Raw genomic sequence first — 26,660 nt, forward strand, 5'->3', positions numbered from 1 at the left:
CGGTGGGAGGGGTGTGAAGGGGTGGTGTGTGTGTGTGTGTGTGTGTGTGTGTGTGTGTGTGTGTGTGTGTGTGTGTGTGAGAGAGAGAGAGAGAGAGAGAGAGAGAGAGATTGTGAGTCTGTGAGTGAGCGTGTGAGTGTTTGGAGACGGTCGGCGGTGGGAGGGGCGTGAAGGGGTGGAGTGTGTGTGTGTGAGAGAGAGAGAGTGTTTGGAGGAAGGAGAAACTCTCAACAGCTAACAGGATCTTCAGGAGGCAGACAGCGGTGGAGAGCAGAAGCCACAGGTGAGGAACCCTCACCCACTTTCCTTCAACCTTCTGCTCCTTCAGAGGAAGTCTGAGGAGCACAACAGTCGACGCAGAGAAGAGTTCCCCCCCCCCCCCCCGCACCCTCTTCTCTGCCTCCTCCGAGCTCCTCCTGTCTGTCCTGTCTGCCCGCTTGACAACCTTAGCCCAGGTCCGCCGCCCTGCTTGAACTTTGTGCAGATGTTTTTTCCAGCTCAGTCTTTGCAAGAGCTCATAAGTGATGATGGTGGTGGTGATGGTGGTGAAACTTCCCACTGAGGAAATTCCTGGACCCTCAGAAGAGCTGACGAGTCTCAGCTGCCTGAAGGGTCAGGTGATCACACACACACACACACACACACACACACAGGTCCTCGTTTCTGGGTGGACCGTTTCCGAAACGTGACATGACAGAAACTCCACCCGTCAACACCAAACGCATGTCTGAGTTTCATCACCGGCCGTAACCTGGATGTCATGACCATTTCTGTAGCAACAGAAGAAGAAGAAGAAGAAGAAGAAAAGGAGGACGAGGAGGATGAGATAAAGAAAACAGAAGAGTTGTTACCTCCTCCCACCCTGCGATGCTGTCGCAGTGTGTTCCACTACGAGGTCCCTCTCAGATCTAATGGACCCAGGTGGAACTTCTCATGGAACCGAGAGACACTCAAACATGCACAACAAAAGCCAAATCATGTTCACGGAAAAGCTGAGTGAAACTCTGCCACATCTGTATCTGATTGGATCATGTCCACTTTTGGTCAGACACTGATGAGAACCAGGTGAACTCTGTTTTTTATGACTAAACGACCCAATAACATCCATTCTATTTTTACAAGAAGGCCCAGTATCTTTGTTTAATAGCAGTCAGATTTGTTTTATTATTATTATTATTATTATTGTTGTTATCTTTGTATTTAAAGGACCAGTGTGTACGATTTCGTGGCTTCTATTGGATGGAAGATTATTACGACCAACGTTCTTTTTAATCTTTTTTCCCTCACATCTTTCCTACACTGGCTGGGATGTCAGGATCTGTTACTTGAGGTCCAGACTCGGGTTACATCAGGTGTCTGATGAGAGTTCAGTGAAGGAGAACCTGTCAGAGGAACTGCACACTTTAATGTGACTTGGCACACTGTTGTTGTTCCTCTTCTTGTATCTACGCACTGCAAACAGTCCATACCACACGTGGACACAGGTAGTCTAATCATGTGGGAGAGTTTCAAAATACAATTCCAGAGGCCCTGCCCATCAGCTGCACCCAGGCCAGCAGAGAAAAGCTGGTTGAGCTGCGAGGGGGAGATTTTCCCATGATCCTCCAGTTTTTTGTCTTTGTTTTATTTTGAAGAAGAAGGAATATGGTTTGCAGACCGGAGCAGCTTGTCTGGGATTCCTCCGAGACAAGAGGTCTGGTTGTGTGACCCTTTGTTTGTGGGAGTCGTGTCACCACTCCCCACGCAAGACAAAAAAGTAGTGGTGTGGTGAGAATCTGTGAAACTGTGAAAGTTGTGTTGTCATGCAAACAGGTGTGTGTGTGTGTGTGTGTGTGTGTGGGAGAGGGGGGTGGTGGTTACCACCTCAAAGCAGGTTGTCATTGGTGTTCAACAGGCTCTGCAGAGCTGCAACATGGCCTGGTGGGAAGGTGTCGGGATTTGATCTGTGACCTTTTGCGGTGGAATATTTTTTTTAAACGTCTTGCCTCATCTGTGACTTCACCCCTGAACTTTTGTTTCTCACGACATGATGCAGCTTATTAGTAACATGACCATAGGAGATTCCAGAAAAAAAACACTGATGTCACATGAAAGCATTCTGATTGGTCTGCCGGCAGGAAGTGAGGACATCCTGGTTCTGCTTTTATCGCTGCCAGTTTCTAGATCAACAGAGGTTTTTGAAGAACAGTGCAAACACATGACCCTTGAGAGATTTGCTTTGGTTTGGACCTCTGTCAGAGTTTAGTTTTACTTGAATATTTCATCTGCCGACCAAAGTTAAAGTGAGTTATTTTTACATACATGTACAAACTAACACAACATTTCGGTTGTTTCAGCTGTTGTCAGTTCCACTGAGGATTAAACTTCATTTAAAAAAAGAAAATCTGACATCAATTCACAGCAGCAGCCGAGTTATGCTGACAGGGCGGAGCTTAGAGGTGAATACTGCTTCAAATGGTTTCATCACACTTTCAAAAATCATTATTTGGCAGTTGGACACAGAATGTGGGCGTCATCCATGTTCATCCCAAATACAAGGCCATGATGATACGTCTTGTGGACTTCAGTGCAGAAATCTGGAGTTTATTTTGAATTTCTATCCTCCCCAAAAAGTAAAAATAGGAATGTGAAGCTGACATGTGACGGTCACATGACACAATTGGTTTCTGGTGTATTTGGGTGAAATTAACCTTTACCTGTGCCTGTCCAGGTGATTGCCACGCCAAGCAAACCGGAAGAAGACAACAATTCCAGACACACAAAGATGAACAGAGATGCGGCCAACGTGGACAGGATTCCTGAGGAGACCCTGATCAAGGTACCCAACTGGCGACTCTTTGCATAAATGAGCCTATAAGAAGTTCCCCATGAAACGTTGTTCCTGATATCAACTGAGTGAAAAATCTCAATTTCACTTCATCTGAAATACAGTTTTTATATTTCATTTTTGGCCACGCACACACCCACACAGTGTATGTTGTTGTTTGCAGACATTTGCCTCAGATTTTGCGCAATGTCTGTTAATTCTGAGAGTCATAATGGAGGAATGAAGGTAGCCCAGCTCAGGTAGGAGCGTGTCGCGACAGGATGAGAGGCAGACGGGAAGCGGGTGGTGAAGAAACCTCGCTGCAGAGGGATGAGAGCTGAAGGGACACGCCTGGAAAACCAATGAATACCAGGAATTAACTATTGAGTGGAGGCGCTGGGCGACGCAACTTTTATTTCTCCCACACAAATGGCGATTGAAGGCCATATTAATGAAGTTAAAATAAAAATATTTCCCGTTGCAATTTTTAAATTGAATTCTTGCCATCAAGAAACTGGTTTCCCCAGAACGTCCAAACATGGACACATAAACCGGTTCTTCCCAGGTACATTATACAACCTGTGTGTGTGTGTGTGTGTGTGTGTGTGCTGCAGTGGCGCATTCAAATCACATTCATCCCTCCTGGTGAACTCCATTTACCTCAGAAGGAGCGAGGAACCTCAAACTGGGTTCAGCAACAGTGTTCCACTTGTCCGAAAAGCAGTTGTGTTGTGTGATTTTATTTTCCTCGTCACTGTCAGCTGATTGAATGCCCACTATGCGAGGTGGGCCAGAGAATGGCACCAGGCTATGTTCACACCAAATCCTGCTGCTGTGGCCACAGAAGACGGGGTTGCGCTGCACGGATGGTCTTACACAAGTACAGTAACTCATCCGGTGGTTGGCTGTGTCACTTTGCCAAAGACTCGTGATTGGCTGCCACAGTGTGCCGCACAACATGTTGCAACGGGCACATTGCAGCGGATGCATTTGAAGTGAACAGGAAAGTGGCAGGCGTTGTGTTGAAGGGTTGGAGTTAGTGTGGCGGCGCCACCAGCATTGTGGAGAATTTGCTGCTGGGTTACTGAGGATGCTGTTGACACATGTAGTTCTTCTATCCCTGTGGTCTGTCGGCTTTTTTCTTCTGGGCATGTGCGCATCTCTGGACTCGACAAACAGCCACGCCATTTCCAGCAAAGTTCATAGCGGTGTGACAAGATCTCGTGCCGCAAAAATAAACCATGGCGATATTTCTCGGTTTAGTGAAAAGCTGCCTCGAGGGCGCATTGTCTATTTGTGACCTTTGGGGGTAGCAATACCAAAAACTCACAAGAAGAAGTAGAAGAATAAGACGAAGACGCAGCAGCTAAAATGATGGAAAATATAATAACATTGAAGATGCCCCCTCACATTTTAAATCATTTGTGTGGCGGCAACTGCCTTCAAGTGATGTAGCGTTACCACCGAGACTGACGAGTAGACCCGAAATAAAAACTCTACATATTTTACCATTTTAGTTTTCTTAAGAGTAATGTGGAAATCTCATCTGGTTCTCGTGAACCCAATATTGCGTATCTTCTCATCTCATGAGCTGAGTGTATCATCACACCACTATTCAGTGTCTTATTCTAATAGTTTGCCATGGAAACACATCAGGTTTGCATGGACTGATAATAGAATACACCAAAGAAGCCGTCATACCGGTCCAAGGACCTGAGATTTAATTTCATGTATTGTTAAAAGTTGGACAAAGAAAAATCTGCCATGCACATTTGTTCACACCTGCGACTTTCTTGCGTCTCCACTCTTTGGTGCCTCCCTCCCTGGCGCGTGTTTAAAGTTGTTTTCCGAGATCATTATGGAGGTTCACGCTGTGAACAGCCTTCAGTTCCATGGAGGGGTTTTTGGCTTTGCTTTGCGATGGCCTGCTGCAGAATTTGACGATTAGATTTTTTCCTCCCATTCGTCTTAAAACTAATACAACAACAACAACAACAAAACAGTCCACCATTTCACACGAAAAAGGCCGGAGCCCCTCGCTTATTTCTTCCAGAAAACAAGAAAGTATATGGCGATGGCCACGCCCCCCAGGATGACCAGGACCAGCAGTAGGCACTTGATGATGAAGCAGGCTTTGCCCGCGGTGGCGGCCTCGGCCAGCCGCGTCGACTCGCTCTGGATGTGCGTCTGCATGCACTGCACCACGATGGTTTCCACCAGGGGGCAGTCCAGCTCCTCAGTCTCCAGCGCCCTTTTGGTGTTGAACCTCCTCTGCAGCTCATCGATGATGGACCTACACATTCTCTTGATGCTGCCGTTATCGGGACAGTAGCCGTCGGTGAGCTTCAGGCCCTCCAGCGTCTGGTTGACGAGCCGGTCGCTGTGCGGCACCCACTCCTTCTGGTCGCGTTTGCGCAGCGCCTTGCACTCCTTCAGGAAGCGCACCGTCAGCAGCACCACAAAGAGACGGAGCCGCTCCTTGTCCCGCACCGCCGTTGGCTTGATGGACAGGATCGGGTAGATGGGCATGGCGACGGGCACAGCCTGGGGCATTAGCTGGGGCATTGGCTGAGACATTGGCTGGGGCATGGCCAGGGTGCTGACCTGTGGGCGGTTGTCCGGTCGGAAGGGCCCCACCGGCGTCGGTTCGATTCTCTGACCGGTTCGCCTGAATTCCATTCTGGTGGCTTTCCTTTTACTTTGCTGCAGCGGCAACAATTTCTCAAATTAACCAAACCAAACATAAAGTAGGAGGTCGGGGGGTGGGGGAGGGGCGGTGCCACCGCTTTTAACCTTCCGCCCTTTCGCAACGGCGCACATAAAAGTGCCCAGTGTTCTTTAAGGTTCTTTCATGTGTTTTAACCTGTGCTGTGATGTCGCTTGACTCTGCCCCCTGACTCAAGATAAATCAAACATCTTTTCTGCCGGGCGACTTGGTGGTGCAGTGGTTAGTGCTGCCGCCTCAAAGCAGGAAGGTTCCGGGTCCAATTGGGGTCATTCTCTGGGGATTTTGAATGGACTGCGTGGACTGTGTCTGCGTGGCTTCTCGCCGGCTTCTCCGGCTTCCTCCCACAGTCCAAAAACATGCATGTGAGGTGAATTGGGAACTCTAAATTTACCATAGGTGTGTGTGCGTGTGTGACTGCGAATGGTTGTTTGTCTCTATCAGTGGCCCTGTGAAGAACTGGCGACTTGTCCAGGGTGTCACCCCGCCCTATGACAGCTGGGATAGGCTCCAGCAGACCCCTGCAACCCTGAATGCAGGAACAAGCAGGCTGGCTGTATCTTTTCTGCTTGCCAGTTAAGTTTTGCTGAGTCATTCTCCCTTCAGGAGCTCAATCGCTGCCGAGAACGTACATGAAACTCGGCTCGTTTAAACTTTTTCGGAAATTCTGCAGGTTTTTTTTTTTTTTTTTTGCCCTTTCCTGCTTTGACAGAGGCAGAAAACAGGACGTTGAGTTGAATAGTTGCTGCCATCTCCAGAGGATCGTAAAATGTTCCAGCACAAGCTGAAATTCTCTCATTAAATGTTCTGAAAAGTGGGAAAACGTGACCAACTTCACTGAAATCATTCTGTTTTAGTCAGAAAACTGTCAGTCAATAAATTTTTTTTTACAGAAATCCAATTTCATTGCAGTTTCTCGGATTTAATCAATTCATAATTTAAAACAGTTCGTTTTTGGGTTTTTTTGTTGTTGTTTTTTTAAGATTCATTGTCCTGTTAAAGAGAATACACTCCTGCCTCTGACACAGCGCCCCCTGTTGACTGCCCACTGCACACAGGAAGTGACTACATTGTCCTCTGTCATTCCAATCAGTCTAGAGGAGACTTGTAGAGGAGGCAAGGAGGAGGAGTAGAGAGCAGACAAAGAAGCAGGCAACTGTGTTCGCACGACAGAGTGCTGGGCAGGCGACCACCGTCATACAGTCCTATACCAGGCCAGCGGGGGGCAGTGTGTCCTGGCAGAGAAACCACTGTTCCATTTCGTAGTTGATTTAAAAAAAAAAGAAGAAAGGTTTAAAAAAAAAAAAATAAGATCAACATCGTGCAGCTTTAAGGCCGCCACAGTGACAGTAGTTTCTTGTGGTTGACTGCCAAAGATCCAATAAGCCAGTTTGAATTAAACTGGGGGAAGTTTTACTGCGGTTCATCAGAGTTCACGTTGTCATCTCATGGTTCATTTATAGACCTTTTTTTAGTAATCTCACTTTACAGTACGTGTGATCAGAGTCTGGTGGCGGAACATCAACCTGTATTAATGCTGTGTGAAAACAAAGAAATAGAGCAGAAATTAGTAGCAGATGGAGTTTACAATGCAAATGTTACTGTACAACAGTGATGTGCCATCAAGGAAAGGCAGGTGAAGCAAAGCCTCGCCGGTTACAAAGTCAAATGGTTACTATGAATGATAAGACAAAAACAATTTTCGCCACTTGACAGTTCTGTAAACTTGTTTTCTGAATGATTTCAACGTTTTCATGGTCAAAGTCGCTGAAAGTACTCAAGTCATTAGGAGTGTTACTGGTGAGGCAGCGATGAGTGCTGCCTCACTTGTGACGTTGCTGCGCCACACACACTGACTGAAGAGGGCAGGTGGCACGTGATTACTCATGTTCTGCACATGCTGACGTTCCACATTCTGTCTAATATATTTAATGAATGTTTGTGACAAATTTAGATTTTATCTCAATTTTATCTCAATTTTATCTAACCAGCCGTGAATGCGCAGTGAAATTATACAAAGCGAGGCAGGAAGTAGAGTGCAGAAAGTAGAGGAAGGTCAGAGGTCATTGGATTGTTGAAATTCTGACGTTGTGTGTTGAAGTTACAACTGGAAAGACGAGATTGTGAGATGACTCCATTCCACAGTGACAAAAGCTCTGGCTTTCAGGCCTGAGTGTTGACGCATGTTTCCTCTGTGACATTGGGAACACTACCCCCTTGTGGAGAAACGTTCAATTAAATTTCTCTGCTGCTGGACTCAATGTGTAGTATTTTGTATGGATGTGCGTGTGTGTTTTCAGGTGCGGGCCTTCCTCGAGCCTCTCTGTCTGTCCCAGGAGAAGCTGCAGGATGTTTCAGCTCGCCTGAAGAAGGATCTGCAGCGAGGTTTGGGCAAACACACCCATCACAAGGCGGCCGTCAAGATGCTGCCGACCTTCGTGAGGGCCACGCCGGATGGGACAGGTGAGGCGGGCTCAGTGCATGGCCTGAAACATGGACACACAGGACAGGGAGTCAGCGTGGGGGCAGGGATTACATTTTTCTCCTGTTGCGGCAGAGAAGGGCGACTTCCTGGCGTTGGATCTCGGCGGAACAAACTTCCGCGTTCTTCACGTGCGCGTGATAGAGGAGGAGAAGAAGGTGCTGAAGATGGACAGTCAGGTCTGCGCCATCCCACAGGAGATGATGGTGGGGCCTGGAGAACAGGTGAGGAACCTCTCGACGCCAAAGCTGGCCACCTATCAAGAGAAGACACCCGCAGAGTGTCTGGATAGAACCCAGAATACTCTGACACCTCAGCGGAGTGATTTCGGACATGGTCACTGTTGTTTTTCCACTCGGCTTTGGTGCATATTTCAAATGAGTCATTCAACTGTTAGCTGATAACAGTGTGTATGTTTTCTCTGTTTCTTCACCTCCTGCAGCTGTTCGACCACATCGCAGCCTGCCTCGGGGACTTCCTTGTCTCCAGAGACCTGAAGGGGCAAACTCTTCCTCTGGGCTTCACCTTCTCCTTCCCTTGTGAGCAGAAAGAGATTGACAAGGTCCGCCTCACACTCACGCACTCACGCTCTAAGCAGGAATGAATTCTGTGCCGAGTGTTGATGCGCAGTTTTGCGCCACAGAGCATCCTGATACGCTGGACCAAAGGCTTCCAGTGTTCCGGCGTGGAGGGAGAAGATGTGGTGAAGTTACTGAAGGAGGCCATCAGCAGGAGAGGGGTGAGTCTGACGTACCATCTTCACTTTTTGTGTGTCTTGTCCTCTCCCTGAGCAGAGGACCGAAACATCTGAGTCGGGCTGAATCTGGCCTGTCGCTTCTTCTCATTATTGTTTTAAAACTAAAGATCCGCTGCTGCTTTAAGTGACACTGACTGTAAACTACATCTCCCAAAATGCATTTTTTCTCTCTCCTATAAAACTTTAGTTTTGAAATATCAACAAATAATCCCCAAAATGTCCTGATGCAAAATCAAGGAAATTTATTTTGAATTTTGAAAAAAAAAAATTAAAGGACTTGATTTGAGTCCTTTACTTGAAAAGTTTGATAATTAATTGAAGGAGCAATTTTCTTACCTGATAAACTCAAATGTTGTCATAACATTAGAAAATTCTATAGTATGAGAATATATAAGAATATTTGCCTGCTTATATCCTTGAAATCTGTGCAAATACATGAACCATATTGATCGCTTGAGAAATCAATAATCAGAAAACACCTCTTTTACGTTTTACAACGTCTTCAGTCAGAACCAGAAGGCTGATGTGGCTCTCAGTCTAATTGTGTTCCACTGCTCTGATTCAGCCCTGGTTCCTCCTGTCAGAACAATCTTTACTGTACTGATAAAATCGTGGTGAAAGCATGCGGTCAGACCTGTTACTCTCCCCAAGAATACACCTGTGAATCGTCCTGCTGCCATGGGTGTGGGTTCTCATGGCATTTACCGAAGGAACCCTAGCCTCGTCGATCTGGAAAACATTCTCAAATCGGCACAAGCCGACTGTTTTGATCCTTTCCGCTTTTTTGCGTCTTTTCCTGCCAGAGAGACTGTAACATTGTAACACTGTAACACTGTCAGTGTGCCGTTTCACCTCCGTGCCGCTCTTGTCTCTGTCTCCCCCTGCAGGACTATCACATCGGTACGGTTGCTATGGTGAACGACACGGTGGGAACCATGATGAGCTGCGGCTACAAGGACCGGAGTTGCGAGATCGGCCTGATTATTGGTCACCAGAGTTTTTTGTTTGTTTGCTTTGCTTTTTTTTCCTGCTACATGCAGAGCTGTGCTGAAGTTTTAGGCCGCTGTGGGAAAAGTGCTGTGAAGTCAGTTAAAAATGAAAGTATTAATATTGAGTTCTTCTGAATGAGCAGTGGTGAAACGTTAAATAACAAAAATGTTTCAATTCTTCGTGATGCGCTGCCGATGGTTCCTACTGACAGGCCGGCTGCAGGTTTTTGGTTGTTGCTCTGGTGCAGAAAAAAATGTTCAGCCAATCAGGCGAAGTTTATTCGATTGCGTTCTGACTTCACAGCCTTTCTTTTAACCACATCGGCATAGAAGTCAGACGTTTTGACCGCCATGACAAGCCTGTGACTATGAATACGGCCCCTTTGCAGGCACGGGAACCAACGCCTGCTACATGGAGGAGATGCGGAATGTGAAGCGTGCGGAGGGCGAGGACGGCCTGATGTGCATCAACACGGAGTGGGGGGGCTTCGGGGACGACGGCTCCCTGAGAGACATCCTGACCGAGTTTGACATCACCGTGGATGAAACGTCCGTCAACCCTGGCGTTCACACGTAAGTAGTGGTAGTTTTTCCGGGTTTTTTTGGTTGTTTGTTTGTTTGTATTTGCAGTGTGCGCCGGTGTTTGTTTCGTCGGCTCGGCCCACAAATCTTCTCTCAGCAAATCAACAGACCGCCAACACTTGATGTTGCTGAGGCCTCTGGTTTAAGTTTGGCTCTCTGGTTCTGTGGATGTTTCTGCAGAATCGTAGGGGTTCATCCATCCATCCATCCATCCATCCATCCATGCCAAAAGCTGGATGGAATTCTCTCCCGTCCTCTCCCCTCTCAGTCTTTAAAAATGTCGGTCACGTGGTGAGGTTTTGTGCTGTGTGCCGCAGCTTCGAGAAGATGATCAGCGGGATGTACCTGGGAGAGATCGTGCGGCTGCTGCTGGTGAAGCTGACGGAGGAGAAGCTGCTGTTTCGCGGGAAACTGTCGCAGACGCTGCAGACAGATGGGGCGTTCCAGACCAAGTTCATCTCTGAGATAGAAGAGTGAGTTTCTGACCGATGGTCATCATTCACACGTGAAGATCCCACATCAGAACCATTTCAGATTTTTTTTAAATATTTTTTTATTCATCTTCTATACCCGCTTATTCCAATTCAGGGTCACGGGGGTCTTATTTTTTTTATATTTTCAGATTTCTTTTATTTCAAATTCAGATTCTTTGTGCTTTTGTCCCAAACCTCAGATAGTTTCTGATCACTTACCCAGCAATAAATCCCATCATACATTGTGCTCACGATGAAGCAAAGGTAGAAAAGGCTATAGAGGATCTGAGCATTATTTTTGATGTGAGAAGACACCTTTTATAATATGTACTTGTCACAAACGTGCATATAAATGTGTAAATTAATTTACATATTTTATGTTATTAATGGCGGCATGAGCAATGTCCAATTTCTTTTTTCATTTGGCTAATTAGTGCATGATATAAAGGAAGAAGCAAGTGGGTTATTTAATGAATTGAATGTAACCTCAGGTTTAATACCTCGTAATGCCACTGGGGGAAACCTAAAAAACAGCGGTGAATGCTTTCATGTATTCAAATATTCCAGATGTTCAGTGACCGTGTGTGCGCGTCGTCTCTCTCCCTCTCCACCCTCCAGGACGGAGGGCGGCCTGCAGAACGCCCGGAACATCCTGACCCAGCTGGGCCTGCAGAGCGACTGGGTGGACGCCCTTGTGGTGCGCTTGGTCTGCGACACCGTGTCGTCGCGCTCTGCCCGCCTCTGTGCCGCAGCACTGGCCACCCTAGCCAACCGCATCCGGGTCAACCGCGGCCAGAAGCAGCTGAAGGTCACAGTGGCGGTGGACGGGACGGTCTTCAGGAAGCACCCCAAGTGAGACACGTCAATAGCTGGTCTTCACGTGATGGTCGCACGCCTCTTTTTTCCAATCGGCAAAGCCATGACGCCCTTACAGGAGCTGTTATCTCATCTTGGGCATTCTTGAACGTAGCTTGAACTGAAAACGTGTCGTTTTAGACTTTTCATCACTGGTGGCTGCTGAGAAAGTGAACAATGTTTGACTGAAGCTTTGTTCATTTCGGCTGCGAGATAAAATTGATCCAGTGACACAACAGGAAATGTTGGGTTTTTTTGGTGACACGTTTCCTGTTTTATGTGAGCAAAACCTCAAGCTGAGGAAATAGCAAGAAACCACTCTTTCTTTCTTTCTTATCTTGTTTTTTTTTTTTAATTCAGTGCTTCATAGTCATCCAAGTAATATCCTGTTTAAAGACTTAGCCTTTTCGATGATGATGATGAGGATGCTGATGATGATGATGATGATGATGATGATGAGACTTTCTGCATCTGCCTCTCCTCTGCTGCAGTTTCAGCCAGGAGCTGAAGGAGACTGTCCGTGTCCTCGCCCCACGGTGTGACATCACCTTCCACGTCTCGGAGGACGGCAGCGGGAAAGGCGCCGCCATGGTGACGGCGGTGGCTCAGCGGCTGGCGCTGCAGTCAAGACTGTTGGAGGAGAGCGAGGGAGAAGACGAGGAGGAGGAGGAGGAGGAGGAGGAAGAGGAGGAGGAAAACTAATGAGAAAATTCACAAGGGCTGACAGTGTTTTTACTCATGGGATCAGTCTCGTCTGCAGTGACTGGTTTTATTTTCCATTGGAAACCTTCAGGAATGTGTTAAATGTTTGCACCTCTGAGATTTTTAAAGTTTTGTTGCTGTTCTTTTTTTTATATATATATATAAAAATCTGATGATGCAGAGCAAGTGTAGTTTGAATGTTGTGGCGGGGAGGCGGGGGGCGGGGGGCAAAGAGGAATACATGGATGACTAAAATATGTACATTTAAAGATGCTAAATATTTTTACACCGAGAATGCGGACGCAACGTGAGCTGTCGACTCTTTAGAGTAATAAACTACAAAGTGTCTGAACTCTTGTCTCTCGTCTCTGTCCTTCATCGCTTCAGTAAACCAGCAGCGGCTCTGCAGAGCGTTCGTCTCCGTCAGCAGAGATCATCAGCTGCTGCAGCGTTAGCGGGCAGCAAGGGGGCTCTGCGGAGCAGGAGCCTCTCCTCCCCCTCTGTTGCATCCTGTTTGATGCAGCTCCTGTCTCCCCTTGTGCACACACACATGCACACCTTCACCTCCTCCTGCTCTGCTGCGTCACTGCAGTTCCAGCCTGATGTTAATATGTGTCTCCTCAGCAGAGGTGCAGCGTTCAGAGATCCATATGTATATCGTATACATAGATGTATTGTGTGTAGAAACAGCACTGAGTTATTGTGTACTGGGTTGTAAATATTGTGTATTTGGGAGAAGTAATTTTTTTTTTTGAAATTACTATTTTTTTTAACCAAATTTGACAAAAACTAGGAGAAGGCTTAATCCTACCTAGTCTTACATTTTAAAGAGGATAATGAAATTGTAATTATTTGAAATGCCCTCTGTCGCCATCCAGTGGCAAAAAGAGAAACTGAATGACCTCGCGTACCATTACTGTTAGTTCTCTCTCTCTCCCTCTCTCTGTCTCTGTCTCTCTTTCTCTCTCTCTCTTTTATATCTTAACTACTGTAAACATTAGTATGTATAATAAAGTACTGGGTGCATATGTGCTCTTCCTGCATGTATATTGCTAACTGATAAAATGTTATTAAATGGAGGAAATGATGATTGAATATGAATTTTATGTTTGATTTTCAATGTTTATGTTTTATATATTTTCTTGTTACACATATGATCCCTTTAAACTGACATTTTTTGGACCACGTTGTACAACTGTTGTGTTTTTAGTCACACAAAGAAACAAAAGTAAAGAGCTCATTGTTTAAAGTTTCACCAAACCATCTATCATTTACAAAATAATGTTTATCACCCAACACTTTAAAAAAGAAAGAAAGAAAGAACCCACAAGGTGAGTTTTAGAACATCTGTGTCTTTGTAGTGAGGGGCCGGGCCCCTAGGGAACATGGCTGATTACGGAGTGTGTTGCTCAACATTTCAAACTGGTTGAACTTTATTTCTCTGCTGAATGGAACCACAGCCACTGTCACATGACCCCAGAGTTAAATAACTGCAATCCCTGATTAAGGTGTTATGATTAAAGCTTGTTTACCTCTTTGAGGGAAAAGACGAAACAAGAGAGGTTTGTTACCAATGTGACGTGGTAAAAGTGCTCGAGGGACTCTTTTGAGAACGTCACAGAAATGTTCCTGACCACCAATTCATCTCTAAAAGCTGGAAAACCACTACTGCATGCCTAAAACCACATTATTTTATGTGAGGGAATAAACATTCTGACGGACAAATACGATTTTACCAAACAAAACCACCCCAGTTTACATTTGCTTTGTAGCAAACATTTATACAAGTACAATAACTTTATTTCCCTCATCTGCACCTGGTAGTGCATTAACTTGAAGTTACTGATTAATAAGAGGAATTAAAATTAGGTTGTTGGTTTAAAAAAAAAAAGTGTTATCAACTATTATAGACCCTGGTGGTCTATGAGACTTAGTGCGGGCAATGCTTTTGTTCACCCCTGTTGTTAATCTATGGCTCTCATCTTTCTTGTAGAGGCTGTAAAAATCAACCTCAGCCCAGCAGTTTTGGTCTGCTGTTGATAAATGGTGGCACAATATGGCTGCCTGCCTCAAAACAAGTAGCCCTTGTCTTCGTGTAGATGTAAGTGAAACGCAATTGTCTTTAGCACACGAAAGCCGGGAATTAAAATAAACAAAACAATTGTTCCGTATTTCCTTCTTCATTTTGTGAAAGTTAGATGCCATTAAAAGTTTCTCACCGACCCTTAACAATAAAACCAAACGTGTGCTATCAGTTGAAAAGAGAAAGTGTCAACACTGTCGCACATGTTCTAACATGGTCTATCCAAACGCAACAAAAAAACATAACTACGCTCACTTTTTCCATTAATTTGAAGACATTATTTCTTTTGGACAAGGGGGGAGGGGAGCACGTTAAATGTTGGCAGCGAAGCCCCGCCCACACGTTCCGTGTCAAGCGGAAGTACGTCACGCTGCCGAAGCTAAAAGATGCTTTAGCCCGTTTCACTATTAAGTTGTACTCCGGCAAAACTTTGGCCACACCTAGATCCTGTCCCGGCTCATCAAAAAAACACTCAGCCAGCCCTCCACTGGTGCGTTTGTTTGTGTGTCGGCTAGTCCCGGCGGTGTAACCGGAGAGGGGCCTCACAGAGGGAATGCGGGACTGCAATGGAGCACAATGCCATACAGGTAAGAGGCGATATGATTTTTTTTTTTTTTTTTTTTTTTTTTTTTAAAGATTATTATTTAATTCATTCATTTATTTATTTTTCGCCGCTGATAATTTGATGCCGATTAAATGTGGCTTGCAGACGCCGCTCCTCCAGACCTGTTGATACGGGGAATATTAGCGGCCGTTTTGCTTGCGTCCGCTGTGCTGAGCTCTTTTTTGATATCAACATTTTTTTTAAAGGAAATATTTTGTCGTCGAGTTTGGCCGAAAATGTCGTATTGTGTGTTTTGTCCACCGCCATTCGAAGCCCGAATACCGAGACTTCCCTCCGACTCAATCACAACTTTATTCAACCGACCTTAAACTTTTTTTTTCCTCTTCTTCTTCTTCTTCTTCTTCCTCCCCCCCCTCTCCTCCACACACTCACACACACACACATCGGCCCTCCGGAGGGCAGACCCAGTCCGCTGATATTGCACTTTTTTCGGGCTCTGGCTCGGCCGACGAGCCGAGGGGGGACCTGACCGCCTCTGCACCGAATCCCACTTTTAATATCGCCGATATTTTCTGTATGTTAATGATTAATTTCTTTGTGTGTCGTGTCGACAGGCTGGGACTCAGTGTGTCGATCCTACCAACCCCCACCCACAGCAACACACTGGGGCTGGCGATCTTTAAAAATAATAACAATGAAAATGGAAAAAAAAATTCGGCATATTTTCGGCAAACTTTCCAACTAGTCAGCCGTGCTTTTAACGCTCACCCCGGCAGAAACTAGCTTAGCAGTGAGCCGCCGACATGTTTGTCTGTGGATGTAGGTCTGCGGCTCGTTGGGGGAAGAGTCGAAATTACATTTCCACGCCGACGTAATGTATGTATATATGTTTCGGCCTATAAAGGTTGAAATTTTGCGGACGGTAATGGAGGCTTGCTCGACAAGAAAGCGTGTTGATATTACGGCCAAAAAAATCCTCCCGACATTTTGTCTCCGCTGTAATTAGCCGTAACACTTTGAGCAGGAATGTTAATATTGCCTTCGACTTGTTTTTTTTTTTTTTTTTTTTTTTTTTTTTTGGTGGGGGATGTCGATGATCCATCCAGAGGACGAAGTTGGGCTTCATATCGACCCTGGGTGGTTATTTTATTCTATCAGACGAGGGAATTTTCTTACATTAAAAAAAAATTATATATATATATATATATATATATATATATATATATATATATATATATATATATATATATATATATATATATATATATATATATAAAATGTATTGCAGCATACTTCCTCCCCCCCTCCTCCCTTCAGCGGTGAACTTGTTCGCTTTGATTACTTTTTACAAACTAACAGGATACAGCCAAGGTCAGCGGTGTAGACTGTTATTTATTTGTGTATTGTAGACGTTATTAATATCTGTCGAAGATTTTTTTTTTCTCCTTCCGGCTTCCTTCCCTGTAAACTGGGTAACAAAAAAATCTCTGCAATATTCCCAGAAATATCACGAGAACTGACGTAGACAGAGCTGAAGATTAAGGGTTTCCATCTTAAATTCTTCTCTCTCTCTCTCTCTCTCTCCCTGCCTCCCTCCCTCCCTCTCTCTCTCTCTCTCCCTGTGTGTGTGTGTGTGTGTGTGTGTGTGTGTGTGTGTGTGTGTGTGTGTGTGTGTGTGTGTGTGTGTGTGTCACAGATTATATTATGTGGCTGTGTGGTATTTTGCTGGTATCACTAGCTCGTCCTTCCCACAAGGGGGCGCGCCTTCTCTTTGTAATAACATTTCCATACAGCATAATAACATGTTCATGTGACTCTATACGCCAACTCACGATGATTCACAATAATTTAGTGACGTGCACCAGTCTGAGGCGACATACTGTCTTCAAACCGGAGTTTTTTTTCTTTTGAAGTCAGACTCGCTTTGTTTTCATTTAGTGACTATAAATCACAAAGTGTAGCAAAAAGAAAACTGAAAATACTCCCAGGTCCACGCGAGTTTCTTCTCAAGTTGTTTTTCTTTCTTTTTCTTCAAACTATTTCAACATTTCTGAAGGAAATGTGTGGGCAAGGAACAGCTGCTGTTTGTATGATCTATACTTGAATGCAGTAAACAAGCTTTAGGAATATTTCAATTGTTCATGTGGTTTGTTGTCAGTGTTCAATGTAATTCATGTCTAGTTGCAGATATTAGGTATAGCAATCCTTTCTAGTGTTGTTTTCAAACTACCAGTAGTTTATACTGTTTGTAAATAGTAAACTTGTAGTTTAAATTAAATAAAATGAAGAATTGCGCATTGTTCTGTAATGAATCAGACGCCGGTGCCGTCCTGTCTGTCTGCTGGCTTTATTTAAACCGTCTTAGCATATATTTTTTTTTTTTTTACTGCTGATGAAACTTTTTTCCTTTTTTTAAATGTTAACTTTTGATGTAATGGTCTCAGCACAACGAAAATATTTTTCCTCCTGCTGCTTATTTCAAAACGGTTAAATGTCACATGGATCGAATTTGGTCACGTTGTCAGCGTGACTTGTAAACATTTTATCTACGAAATCGCAGCTGGTCAGTGTTGAATTACTTAACTGTTACTTAACGTTTACATTTTAAACACTCATCAGTTTTAAACGTCCTTCAGTGTGCAGCTTACCGTGCTTTGATTTATGACAGAGATTTTGTGTCTGCCAGTCAAGTGTGTGCCCACTAATTGATGAGTTGTTGGACTGCTGTGAATTGATTGATTATTGGAGAATTTTCCCTTTAATGGCTTGATGCCCATCCTGTGTGTGTGTGTGTGTGTGTGTGTGTGTGTGTGTGTGTGTGTGTGTGTGTGTGTGTGTGTGTGTGTGTGTGTGTGTGTGTGTGTGTGTGTGTGTGTGTGTGTGTGTGTGTGTGTGTGTGTGTCCTTCAGAGCTCTGTGTGTGAATGACATTCAGCTCTGACCTTGTGTGTCTGTGTTTAGCTTGTCTTTCTTTCACAGCTTTGTGTAAAATTGATTTTGCAATGTCCTGATGGGAGCCGTCGTTGCTGTGGCGACCAGGCAGCGCTGCTTTTCGCCGTCGTGTGTTCAACGTCGCTCCCTCTGTGTACGACTGTGCTGCTACGACATTTATTCCATTGCGCTCTAAAAACTGATCGTGGCGGTGGGCAGTGGCTGGCGTCCTGTGGTGGGTTGTGGGTAGGAGCGAAGAGGGCGATGTGCATTTTAGGAGCGCACAGAGGAGATGGGAATAAGGAGAGGGGAAAATCTTTTCAATTAATTTGGTTTATTATTCTTTATGTCTGTAAGAGAAAAATGGCGCCACCTTCTGGATCATTCTCAAAAAATTTTCTAAACCTATTTTCCGTGGTGATCATCCTAATATTATTATTTTCTATAGTTTTTGTTTAAAGAACATTTTCTAAATCTCACCACAACACAGTAAAATCAGTGTTTATCCAGTTAGAGTGTCATGTTTTTTTTTTTTTGTTTTTTTGTTTTTTTTTAACCCATCAGCCCATTTTGACTGCAGAGACAGAGAGAAGCATCACCACAGCTTCTGGGTCATAATCCTGCATGGGTGGAGCTACTGGCTCCGATTTTATATGTACAGATCTGTTCACCAGACACGTCTTGAATTCCTTCTATTATCTTTGACTATGCAGTGGGTGGGCGCCCCCTCCTGTCAGCGAGGCAGCTACGCCTTCTACAAGTCTGTGAGCAGCAGCGCGCCGCCTGACGGGCCCGTCCAGGTGTGGAGGCTCGGGGAGTTTTACTTCATCCGCTGTGGACCGCAGGACCCCGTATGCGTCGCCGAGGTTGGTCACATGGTCACATGGTCAACAGCTGTAGTGATTTTTTTTGTATTTTATCACACTGTCTGAATAAAGTCAGAGCAAATACACAATCGCTCGTTGGACAATGTTTCAAGCTCTCCGATTCAGCCAAAAGTCACGTACGAGTTCTGAATTCTCCCCCCCCCCCCCTCAGGTGACCTTACTGTGGGAGGACCAGACAAGGCGCCACTTGCTGGCCAGCACCAGACTGTACTTTCTGCCCGAGGACACGCCAAAGGGCCGGACCAAGGAGCACGGAGAGGTGGGTGCAACCTTCCGGTCTAGAACCTCAACTGAATACCCCCCCCAATGAGAGTAGGCATCAAATCGCATCAGCTCTGTGAACACACGCATTTAATATGTAACATGTAGAGACACAAACACGCACTCACACACGCAGTGTGAAGTGGAAACAGTTGCAATAAAGAAACCACTTCAAATTCCTTACCAGAAATGGTCTGTTTCACAGAGTTGCTGCCTTTTTATATAAATGTGGTTTTTCAGTTTTGTACAGGTTTGTCAGTCAGTGATCTGTTTCATTAAAACTATGTTTTAAAAATTCCAACAACTTTGTCATACAAATACTATGCTCCAATATGAGGAGTCTGCAGTTCTCCTGCAGCTTGACAAACAAAACTCAGGGCACTGAAAGTCCCAGGCTTCAGAGAAAAACTGATAACAGAAGGTGACTCCTTTGTGCGCCGTTACAGAGGCTGGCCAGAAGAGGGAAGCAGTGAGTCATTTTTGGTGCACACTCAATTTCTTGCATGCAGGATGAGGTGCTGGCCGTTTCCAGGAAGATGGTGGTGCCTGTGGAGGACCTGGTGCGATGGTCTTGTGGGCAGCCAGCAGACTGGTGTGGCAGCCAGAAGGGGGCGCCCCGTGGCACCAACGGCCTCCACAAATCTCCGCAGGGCACCGACGAAAATGGCGACGGCAACAGCAGCGATCCACTCAAAGTGGAAACAGAGGGTAAGACGGAAAAAAGAAACCCATGCTGGACCTGATATCGCCACTAGGTGGTGCACGGCTGCACGTTGCAGCATCATCTAATCCAGATTGAGTCGTAAATCAGTTTTTTTTTTTACTTCATTTTTTTAATTAAAAGTTTTTTTTCTTCTTACTGACGATGTTGCTCTTTGTCTCTGCAGGCCCCCTGCTGGAGGTTCAGGGTATCAGAGTACTCAGCTACCCGCAATATTGCCGCTTCCGCTCCCTGCAGAAACGCATCCAGGACGCAGCAACAAGTCCAGAGATGCAGAACCCACATGTGATGGCCCTGGGTGGAGTCAAGGCGCCCCCTACCGCCCGGCTAATGTATTGCAGGGACACCTTCAGCCACCCGATGCTGGAGAATAACTCAAACTTCTCCTGGCAGTTCAGTGAGTGTTTTCTAATCGGCCAGCTGTCTCAGTCTTGTCCTTCCTGGAAGGCTTTTGGTCATGTTTTGGTCGGGTGTCTCGTGCCGTCCTGCAGGATGTCCGTCTCTCAGTCTCAGAGGTCGGCCTCGGAAGAGGAGAGGGCGAGATGGGAAAGAGTCTCCGACCTCCAGCCAGTCAGAGGCCTGGATCGACAAGATGAAGGTCAGTTTACTGGAACTAACTTCTGACCAACTGGCCATGCTGAGTCAAGTGAAGAGTAGAGTTGGCACCAAACCAATCGCTGACAGGAGAACACCTGCCATTAGAACCTCAGAACCATAATCAGCTCCACCTGATGACGGTTCCAGTTCCATCATGTGTGTGTATGTGTGTGTGACCTCCACAGGAGAACGTGATGGGCAGCGTGGAGGCCGGCTGCGAAGGCAGTTGGCTCCCTCACCCGGAGGAGCAGCTGTTTCTGGATCAGCTCTTCAGCTTCATGGACCGTCACGGCTCCCCCATCCACAAAGTCCCCAACCTGGGCTTCAAGAAGAGTCAGTCTCTCCTCTTCCTCACCTTCCTCCCTCCTCCTTCTCTGTCCTCTGGTTGTCCTTCCTCTTGCCTTTCCTCCATAACCTGGTCCATGGCCAGAAGGAACATTTATAGAAAAATAAACATGCCCTGAATTTAAATGCTTCTCAGATAAGGAGCCAATAATAAACACTGTGCGCCCCAGCTCCTTCAACTCTGCCCCTCCCTGCTTCCCACTAGCTGTTTTAAATATATTCTAATTCTGTGACACGCTAAACGTTTTATCCCATATCTATGTGTGCTGCTGAGGTGAAGGCATGAGACCTTATGTTTGTCTGTGTGCGTCTCATTTGCACGTTGTCGTCCTCAGTTGACCTTTTCCTGATGTACACGGTGGTGAGGCGGCTCGGAGGATACAAGAAGGTAACTCCCTCGCACGCCTCGCACTCGGTGAAATTGCAGTCGGCAGTCTAGGACTGAAGCTGCAGCCATTACTGACCTAGCGCCAGTGACAATGTGGATGTGAGCCCCCTGGTGGCTGGAAGGGGAACAGATTTCACTCGAACTTTGTTAATATAAAATGAATGATTTTTTTTTTTTTTTTTTTTCGTGTGTTACAGGTGACGATGGACCGGCTGTGGAAGGTGGTGTATAACGAGCTGGGTGGATGTCCCGGCAGCACCAGCGCTGCCACATGCACCAGGAGGCACTACGAGAGGTAAGAAGATGCACGCACCAACATGCTCTCTCTGTCTCTCTGTCTCTCGCTCTCTCAGTCTCTCTCTGTCTCTCACTCTCTCTCTGTCTCTCTCTGTCTCTCACTCTCTCTCTATCTCTCTCTGTCTCTCTATCTCTCTCGCTCTCTCGCTCTCTCTGTCTCTCACTCTCTCACTCTCTGTCTCTCTCTCTGTCTCTCACTCTCTCTGTCTCTCTCTCTGTCTCTCTCTCTCTCTGTCTCTCTCGCTCTCTCTTCTCTCACTCTCTCTCTGTCTCACTCTCTCGCTCTCTCTGTCTCTCTCTCTGTCTCTCACTCTCTCTGTCTCTCGGTCTCTCTCTGTCTCTCGCTCTCTCTCTCTGTCTCTCGCTCTCTCGCTCTCTCGCTCTCTCTCTCTCTCTCTGTCTCTCTCTCTCTGTCTCTCTCCCTCTTTCTTACAACAACACACTCAGACACTCTGGCATTCACTTACCTGTGTGCTTGTTTGTCAGGCTGGTGCTTCCCTACGAAGAGCACCTCAGGGCAGGGGGGGGTGGAGCAGACTTTAAAATCCCAGAATCCCCGGCTCCCCCCAAGCCTCGAGCCATGCGAGGGAGGAAGCCCCTCCCACGAGGGCGGAGGCCTGGAACCAAAAACAAAGAGAAGAGCAGCAGTGCTCCTTCTCCTCCTCCTGTGAGTAACTGAAACAATCCTTTGTACATTTTGGTTCTTCATGCTTCCTTTTATTCAAAAAAAGAAAAAAACAAAACAAAAAAATAGTCCTATTGTAACTGCAGGTGGCGCTCCAACAGATGTTCACACACACACATGTTGGTGTCAGAAATGGACTTTGAGAAACCTGCAGTCTGCTAATACTTTCAACTAATGCCCTCCTTGCATCCAGCAGGTGGCGCCCTCCGGTGGTGGTGCTGTGAAGAGGGGGCGGGGCCGACCTCCCGGCACACGGAACAAGGCGACGCTGATAGCTCAGGCCAAACTGTTGAACAAGGTTAAAACAGCCGCTGACGGGCCGAGGGCTGTTCCACTTCCTAACGGCAACGCAACCAGGGTAACGGCTCAACACCTCCTACACTCCCGACCACCGACTCCCCCCACTGCCTCAGTGACGTCAATGAAATCAGGGCGTTGTTGTTTAGGATTATTTTGCCGCTCCATCTTAAATCGCAATCATCAAACATGTTTTATAATGTGGATTCCGTCTAATCACCAGCTTTGTGTTGATCACATGAGCTGGAGTCACCTGACCTCCTCCCTCTCCCTTCACTCCCACAGCCTGCCCAGACAGCCGTCCTGCCCATCAGCATGCCTCTCACCCCCGAACTCTCCCCGCTCCTCACCCCTCTGCTCCCCTTCCAGCCCAAACCGCAGGAGCCCAAGGCTGACAACTGCGACTCGCCGGTGCCCCCCGCCGGCTTGTTGATCTCCGCCCTGCCTCGGCAGTTTGTCGGAGGATCTCTGGCCGGCTTCAGCCCCATCAAAGGGGTGTGTCCTCTGGACGTTTTCAGGAACTGCGTCGGCCTGCAGAGGGCGCCAGATAGCGCTGCGCTGACGCCGCAGGATCCCTCCAAGCACCTCCCGGCCATCTTTACCCTCCAACCAAAAGGTGGAACCCCGGACACGCCCCCGCCCAGCGTGGACCAGCCTCAGGTCCACACGCTTCTCCAGCAGCACAACCGCTGCTCCGGGTGCAGTGCGGACGGGGAGGCGGCCCAGCGGGGTCCCGGCCGGGACCAGCGGAGCCGGCCCAGTCTGCCGCCACTGCGGGTGCTGCCGCTCAACCTGGACTGCAGCGTTCAGGTGTGTCAGCTGATGAAGACGCGTTTGGGCTCAACGCAGTTCCAGACCTTCACCCGCCGCCTGTCGGAGGTGCTGTCCCAGGACCTGGGCAGCAAGCCCCCCTGCGGCCCCATAACCCCGCCCCCAGAGCAGGCGCTGCCCCTCAACCTCAGCAAGCGGCTCAAGAGGCCGGAGGGCTCGGATTTGAGTCCGGCCGCAGCCAACGGGAACGCGGAGCAGCCCCCCGCCAAACGAGCCAAAACCTGCGCGGAGGCCATGGAGGACCAGAGCGAGCAGCCCGGTTGCCAAGACGACGGAGGAGCAACAACTGGCGGGGAGGTGAAGAACCAGGAGGAGCCTGCAGACCTTAGCTCTCCCAGCAGGATCCGGGCCTTTCTGCTGGGCCTGCCTCCCTTCCAGGTCAAGTTCGAGGAGGACCTGAACGGCTCCAGGCTCGGAAAGTTGCCACCCACTGGTCCAAAGCCGGAGTCACCGTTGGAGAAGAGGGAGGGAGGAGGAGTCGTGAAGGAGGAGGTGAAGGAGGCAGAGAGGGTCAACAAACTGCTAGTCAAGTCTGAGCAGGAGGAGGCGGAGCTGCCCGCCGCCGTGACCCCACTGAGTTGAAGCCTGACACACTTGGGCTGAGAGAAGCTTTGATCCTGGACTCGTCTGGTTCTGATCCGGCTCAGTGTGGATTCTGCCGTCCGGGCCTTTAACCTGAACACAAGGAGCAACACAACATCTGGACTCTTTCTGGTCCTGTTGTTGGTCCTGCTTCAGGTCCTACTTCAGGTCCTACTTCAGGTCCTGGTCCTGGTCCTGGTCCTGGGCCTGGGTGGGGGGTTGGACTTGGCAACAGCTGAACTCGCGACAATCACTCATAGTGTTTTTATTTTGGAAAGAGAGAGAGAGACTCTAACACTGCCATGATCCTCCATAACACTAGGGGCTCCACTGCCCCCTCCCGACACAGTAAATCAACGGTCATTAGCTGCTGATGCTATGCATCAATTAGCATCTGGCTTGTAGTTTCCTAGTTTGCTTTTCAACGGTTCTCTCCTTCTGCAGAGAGGCGCAATTCTCTCTGGAGTTCCTCGTTCTTCACCTTGTTGCTCGTGAAGTGAAGCCTTCCTATCATCCTGCTCGCTATCGCCACCTATGTAACCCCTTTTTTTTTTCTTTTTTTTTTACACGTTCGTGCCTTATACAGTCTGCGATGTCCCATCGCCGGCGTCTCGTTAAAGAGATACCTCGTTGTTTTTGTCTTCTGCTGCGACAGCTTGGAACAGAAACCAGCCGAGACGGCTCCCGTTTCAGTTCCACACGCCGTCGTCTGCGTACAGCTTAGTTCCGGCCGCACGGTGGCGCCATCCTTCGGGTTGTCACATCTCACACAACAACATGTAGCGCTAACTTTCAGACTACCTCAGGGTTTTTTTTTTTCGTTTGCCTTGTTTTTTTGACTAATGTGCACCTGCTTTGTCCACATCAAAGGGGCGGAGCCTCGTCCGTCTCATCATGTCTTTGGGTCGACAGCTGGTCTGTAAACACAAAACAGACTCTTCATGGCATTTGGATTTTTTTGTCTTAAAACGTCACCAAATGGTCCAACAGGGTTTGAGATGTTACAGGTGGAATAATGTCTCTTTCGCATGTTAACTACAGAACTACTCTCAGAACTACGGGGCCGAATGCAGTTAGTTAGTTTAGCATTAGCAGACGCACGAATGAGAATGTTTAAGGTTTAGCGCACATGATAATAGATTTTAGCTGGAAAATCAACGTCATTCAACACTTGACTGGAGTCGCTCTCATTTTAAAACCTGCAGACACCCCCAGTTGACCGGGGAGTGCAGGAGGGAGCAGCAGGATGCTAGGCTAGGAGGCCAACTCCTGTGTGGCTGCTGCAGGCACACTGCTAATGAGTGGAATGCTGCTAACTCACAGCAGCGTGCTAACAGTCTCAAATAACGCACAAGTTGGGCGTGGCTGCAGTGAAACCAGTATGAACTGGTGACTGGACCAGTTTTTTTTAATGTACTCAGCTGATTGTTTTGGACTCCCTGGTGTTTTAGTTTTTTTTTTTTCTGTCTCGTTTTTGCATTCGTGCAAAGATCCAAAGTGCTGCTCAGTGCAGCTCTCCAACCCCTGGACACACTTCATCAAAACACACCGTAACGATTATAAAATGATTCGAGGTATTTCTTTAACTGCAGCTCTCTGATTCATCTCTATTTTTCTGGTTCGCCTACTCATGCCCCACCCTTTCTTTGAGTATTTATATTTGCCAACTCCTACGAGGGGAACACAGACATAAGTTGGTGCTCGTTCTCCTTTTAGTCATTTAGCTTTTCGCCATATTATTGTCCTCTTTTCAATGACTTGAAACTGTGGCAGATCATTAAATCAAACCCCCTCTGTGGCGCGCCTGCCTGATCCAGGAAATGTCTCTGTGACTTGTTGCGAAAGGGTTCTTGCGTTTGTGAACTATCGAATGATTCAAAGCGTAGATATAAAAAAAATGTGTCGATGCACCAAAGCACAGAAATCCCACCTGTCAATGTTTCTCCCGCAGGAGTGAAGAGGAGGAGGAGGAGGAGGAGACGGTCCAAGACGTCTCCTCCTCCTCCTCGTCGCTCCTGCTCATGTTCTAATGATCTGTGGTGAGTCTGTGGCGCTCGGAGGCCTCGCAGGGAACAGCTTGTGCAATGTGTAGCTGAAGACAAACTTGGTCAACGGTCTTTTGGCCCTGATCGTCCAATCAGGAGCTTCAGCCTGTCAAAACTAAATGTTCACCAACAAGTGGATGAGATGTGAACAAAACGGTGAAAACTGAAAGATGAAAGAACAAGAGAATTATGAGCTATACTGCAGTCGGCCACCAGGGGGTGCTATAAGTTATTACAGTCAGTCTGCCCCCATAGTGTCTCCCCAAGTGTTACTTATAAGTGAATGTGAAAGATATTTTTTTTCTTTCTTTTTTTGCCTGACACCAAGAATGCTGGCAGCTCAGGCTCCTCCCCTTTCATCACAAAAACATGTTTGTCTTCAGCGCGCAGCCAAATGAAGAGTGGGAGCCTCCCATTCCAGCCACAGCGCCACCTCCTGCCGCTTCAGTCCACTGGGTTTCTGCATGTTTTTCTGTTTTTAATTGTTGTTGTACGTCGGAGACAACGTGTCAACGTGGGCCCACTCTGTTATTTCCTCCTTCGTTGGTTATTTAAGCTTTAGTTTGTTTAAGTTCCTTTAGGTATTTTTTTTTTTTTTTTTTGTAACGTTTACATTTTGTTATGCATGTTCATACACTCGTGTCGTTCTTTTCAGTCGGATTTTTCCCCCATTCTTCCCCTTCTCCTTTGCACACACTACTCCAGCAGCAGCCCTCCCGAATTAAAGTGCCTGATTGGTTAACGCTGGGCGTCTTGGTGTCACGTGACTCCCGAG

At 47.0% G+C, this 26,660-nt stretch overlaps 2 protein-coding genes and 1 long non-coding RNA gene across 13 annotated transcripts; 2 read left to right on the forward strand and 1 right to left on the reverse strand.

Annotated features, from left to right (window-relative positions):
- Nucleotides 1–3: 3 nt before the first annotated feature.
- LOC142885688 (hexokinase-2-like) lies at nucleotides 4–12,723 on the forward strand. 10 transcript variants are annotated; one of them, XM_076022392.1, is made up of 13 exons: nucleotides 4–149; nucleotides 219–283; nucleotides 485–617; nucleotides 2,711–2,818; nucleotides 7,832–7,994; nucleotides 8,089–8,237; nucleotides 8,456–8,575; nucleotides 8,657–8,752; nucleotides 9,658–9,757; nucleotides 10,149–10,332; nucleotides 10,659–10,814; nucleotides 11,433–11,666; nucleotides 12,161–12,723. In XM_076022392.1, the coding sequence occupies exons 3-13, from the start codon at nucleotides 525–527 to the stop codon at nucleotides 12,369–12,371; spliced, it is 1,614 nt and encodes a 537-aa protein (XP_075878507.1). In that variant the 5' UTR covers nucleotides 4–149; nucleotides 219–283; nucleotides 485–524; the 3' UTR covers nucleotides 12,372–12,723. The 10 variants fall into 10 exon arrangements, with proteins under 10 accessions (XP_075878507.1, XP_075878510.1, XP_075878511.1 ...); XM_076022393.1 differs by having other exon boundaries at nucleotides 97–124; nucleotides 206–283; XM_076022395.1 differs by lacking the exon at nucleotides 485–617 and having other exon boundaries at nucleotides 8–149.
- Nucleotides 12,724–14,815: 2,092 nt separating this feature from the next.
- Nucleotides 14,816–24,516, forward strand: LOC142885689 (uncharacterized). 2 transcript variants are annotated; one of them, XM_076022402.1, is made up of 12 exons: nucleotides 14,816–15,041; nucleotides 18,663–18,815; nucleotides 18,988–19,095; nucleotides 19,607–19,805; nucleotides 19,985–20,215; nucleotides 20,310–20,416; nucleotides 20,601–20,748; nucleotides 21,096–21,148; nucleotides 21,346–21,443; nucleotides 21,932–22,112; nucleotides 22,327–22,488; nucleotides 22,713–24,516. In XM_076022402.1, the coding sequence occupies exons 1-12, from the start codon at nucleotides 15,021–15,023 to the stop codon at nucleotides 23,838–23,840; spliced, it is 2,589 nt and encodes an 862-aa protein (XP_075878517.1). In that variant the 5' UTR covers nucleotides 14,816–15,020; the 3' UTR covers nucleotides 23,841–24,516. The 2 variants fall into 2 exon arrangements, with proteins under 2 accessions (XP_075878517.1, XP_075878516.1); XM_076022401.1 differs by having other exon boundaries at nucleotides 14,817–15,041; nucleotides 22,324–22,488.
- On the reverse strand, nucleotides 24,116–24,755 carry LOC142885691 (uncharacterized). Its single transcript, XR_012926320.1, has 2 exons — nucleotides 24,542–24,755; nucleotides 24,116–24,483 (listed from the first exon to the last, which is right to left on the reverse strand). It is a non-coding gene; the product is annotated as an uncharacterized LOC142885691 (long non-coding RNA).
- Nucleotides 24,756–26,660: the final 1,905 nt, after the last annotated feature.

This window comes from Nelusetta ayraudi, unplaced genomic scaffold, assembly GCF_046127955.1.
Source record: "Nelusetta ayraudi isolate G7.1 ecotype Tasmania unplaced genomic scaffold, CSIRO-AGI_Nayr_v1 ptg000011l, whole genome shotgun sequence".
Taxonomy (NCBI): domain Eukaryota; kingdom Metazoa; phylum Chordata; class Actinopteri; order Tetraodontiformes; family Monacanthidae; genus Nelusetta; species Nelusetta ayraudi.

Coding starts and splice junctions, on each gene's coding strand:
- LOC142885688 (XM_076022390.1), top strand. CDS start 2,027: ATGATGCAGCTTATTAGTAACATGACCATAGGAGATTCCAGAAAAAAA. Junction 2,174..2,710: donor CAGTTTCTAGATCAACAGAG/GTTTTTGAAGAA, acceptor GTGCCTGTCCAG/GTGATTGCCACGCCAAGCAA. Junction 10,815..11,432: donor TTCATCTCTGAGATAGAAGA/GTGAGTTTCTGA, acceptor TCCACCCTCCAG/GACGGAGGGCGGCCTGCAGA.
- LOC142885689 (XM_076022401.1), top strand. CDS start 15,021: ATGGAGCACAATGCCATACAG. Junction 18,816..18,987: donor ACCCCGTATGCGTCGCCGAG/GTTGGTCACATG, acceptor CCCCCCCCTCAG/GTGACCTTACTGTGGGAGGA. Junction 20,417..20,600: donor CCTGGATCGACAAGATGAAG/GTCAGTTTACTG, acceptor TGACCTCCACAG/GAGAACGTGATGGGCAGCGT.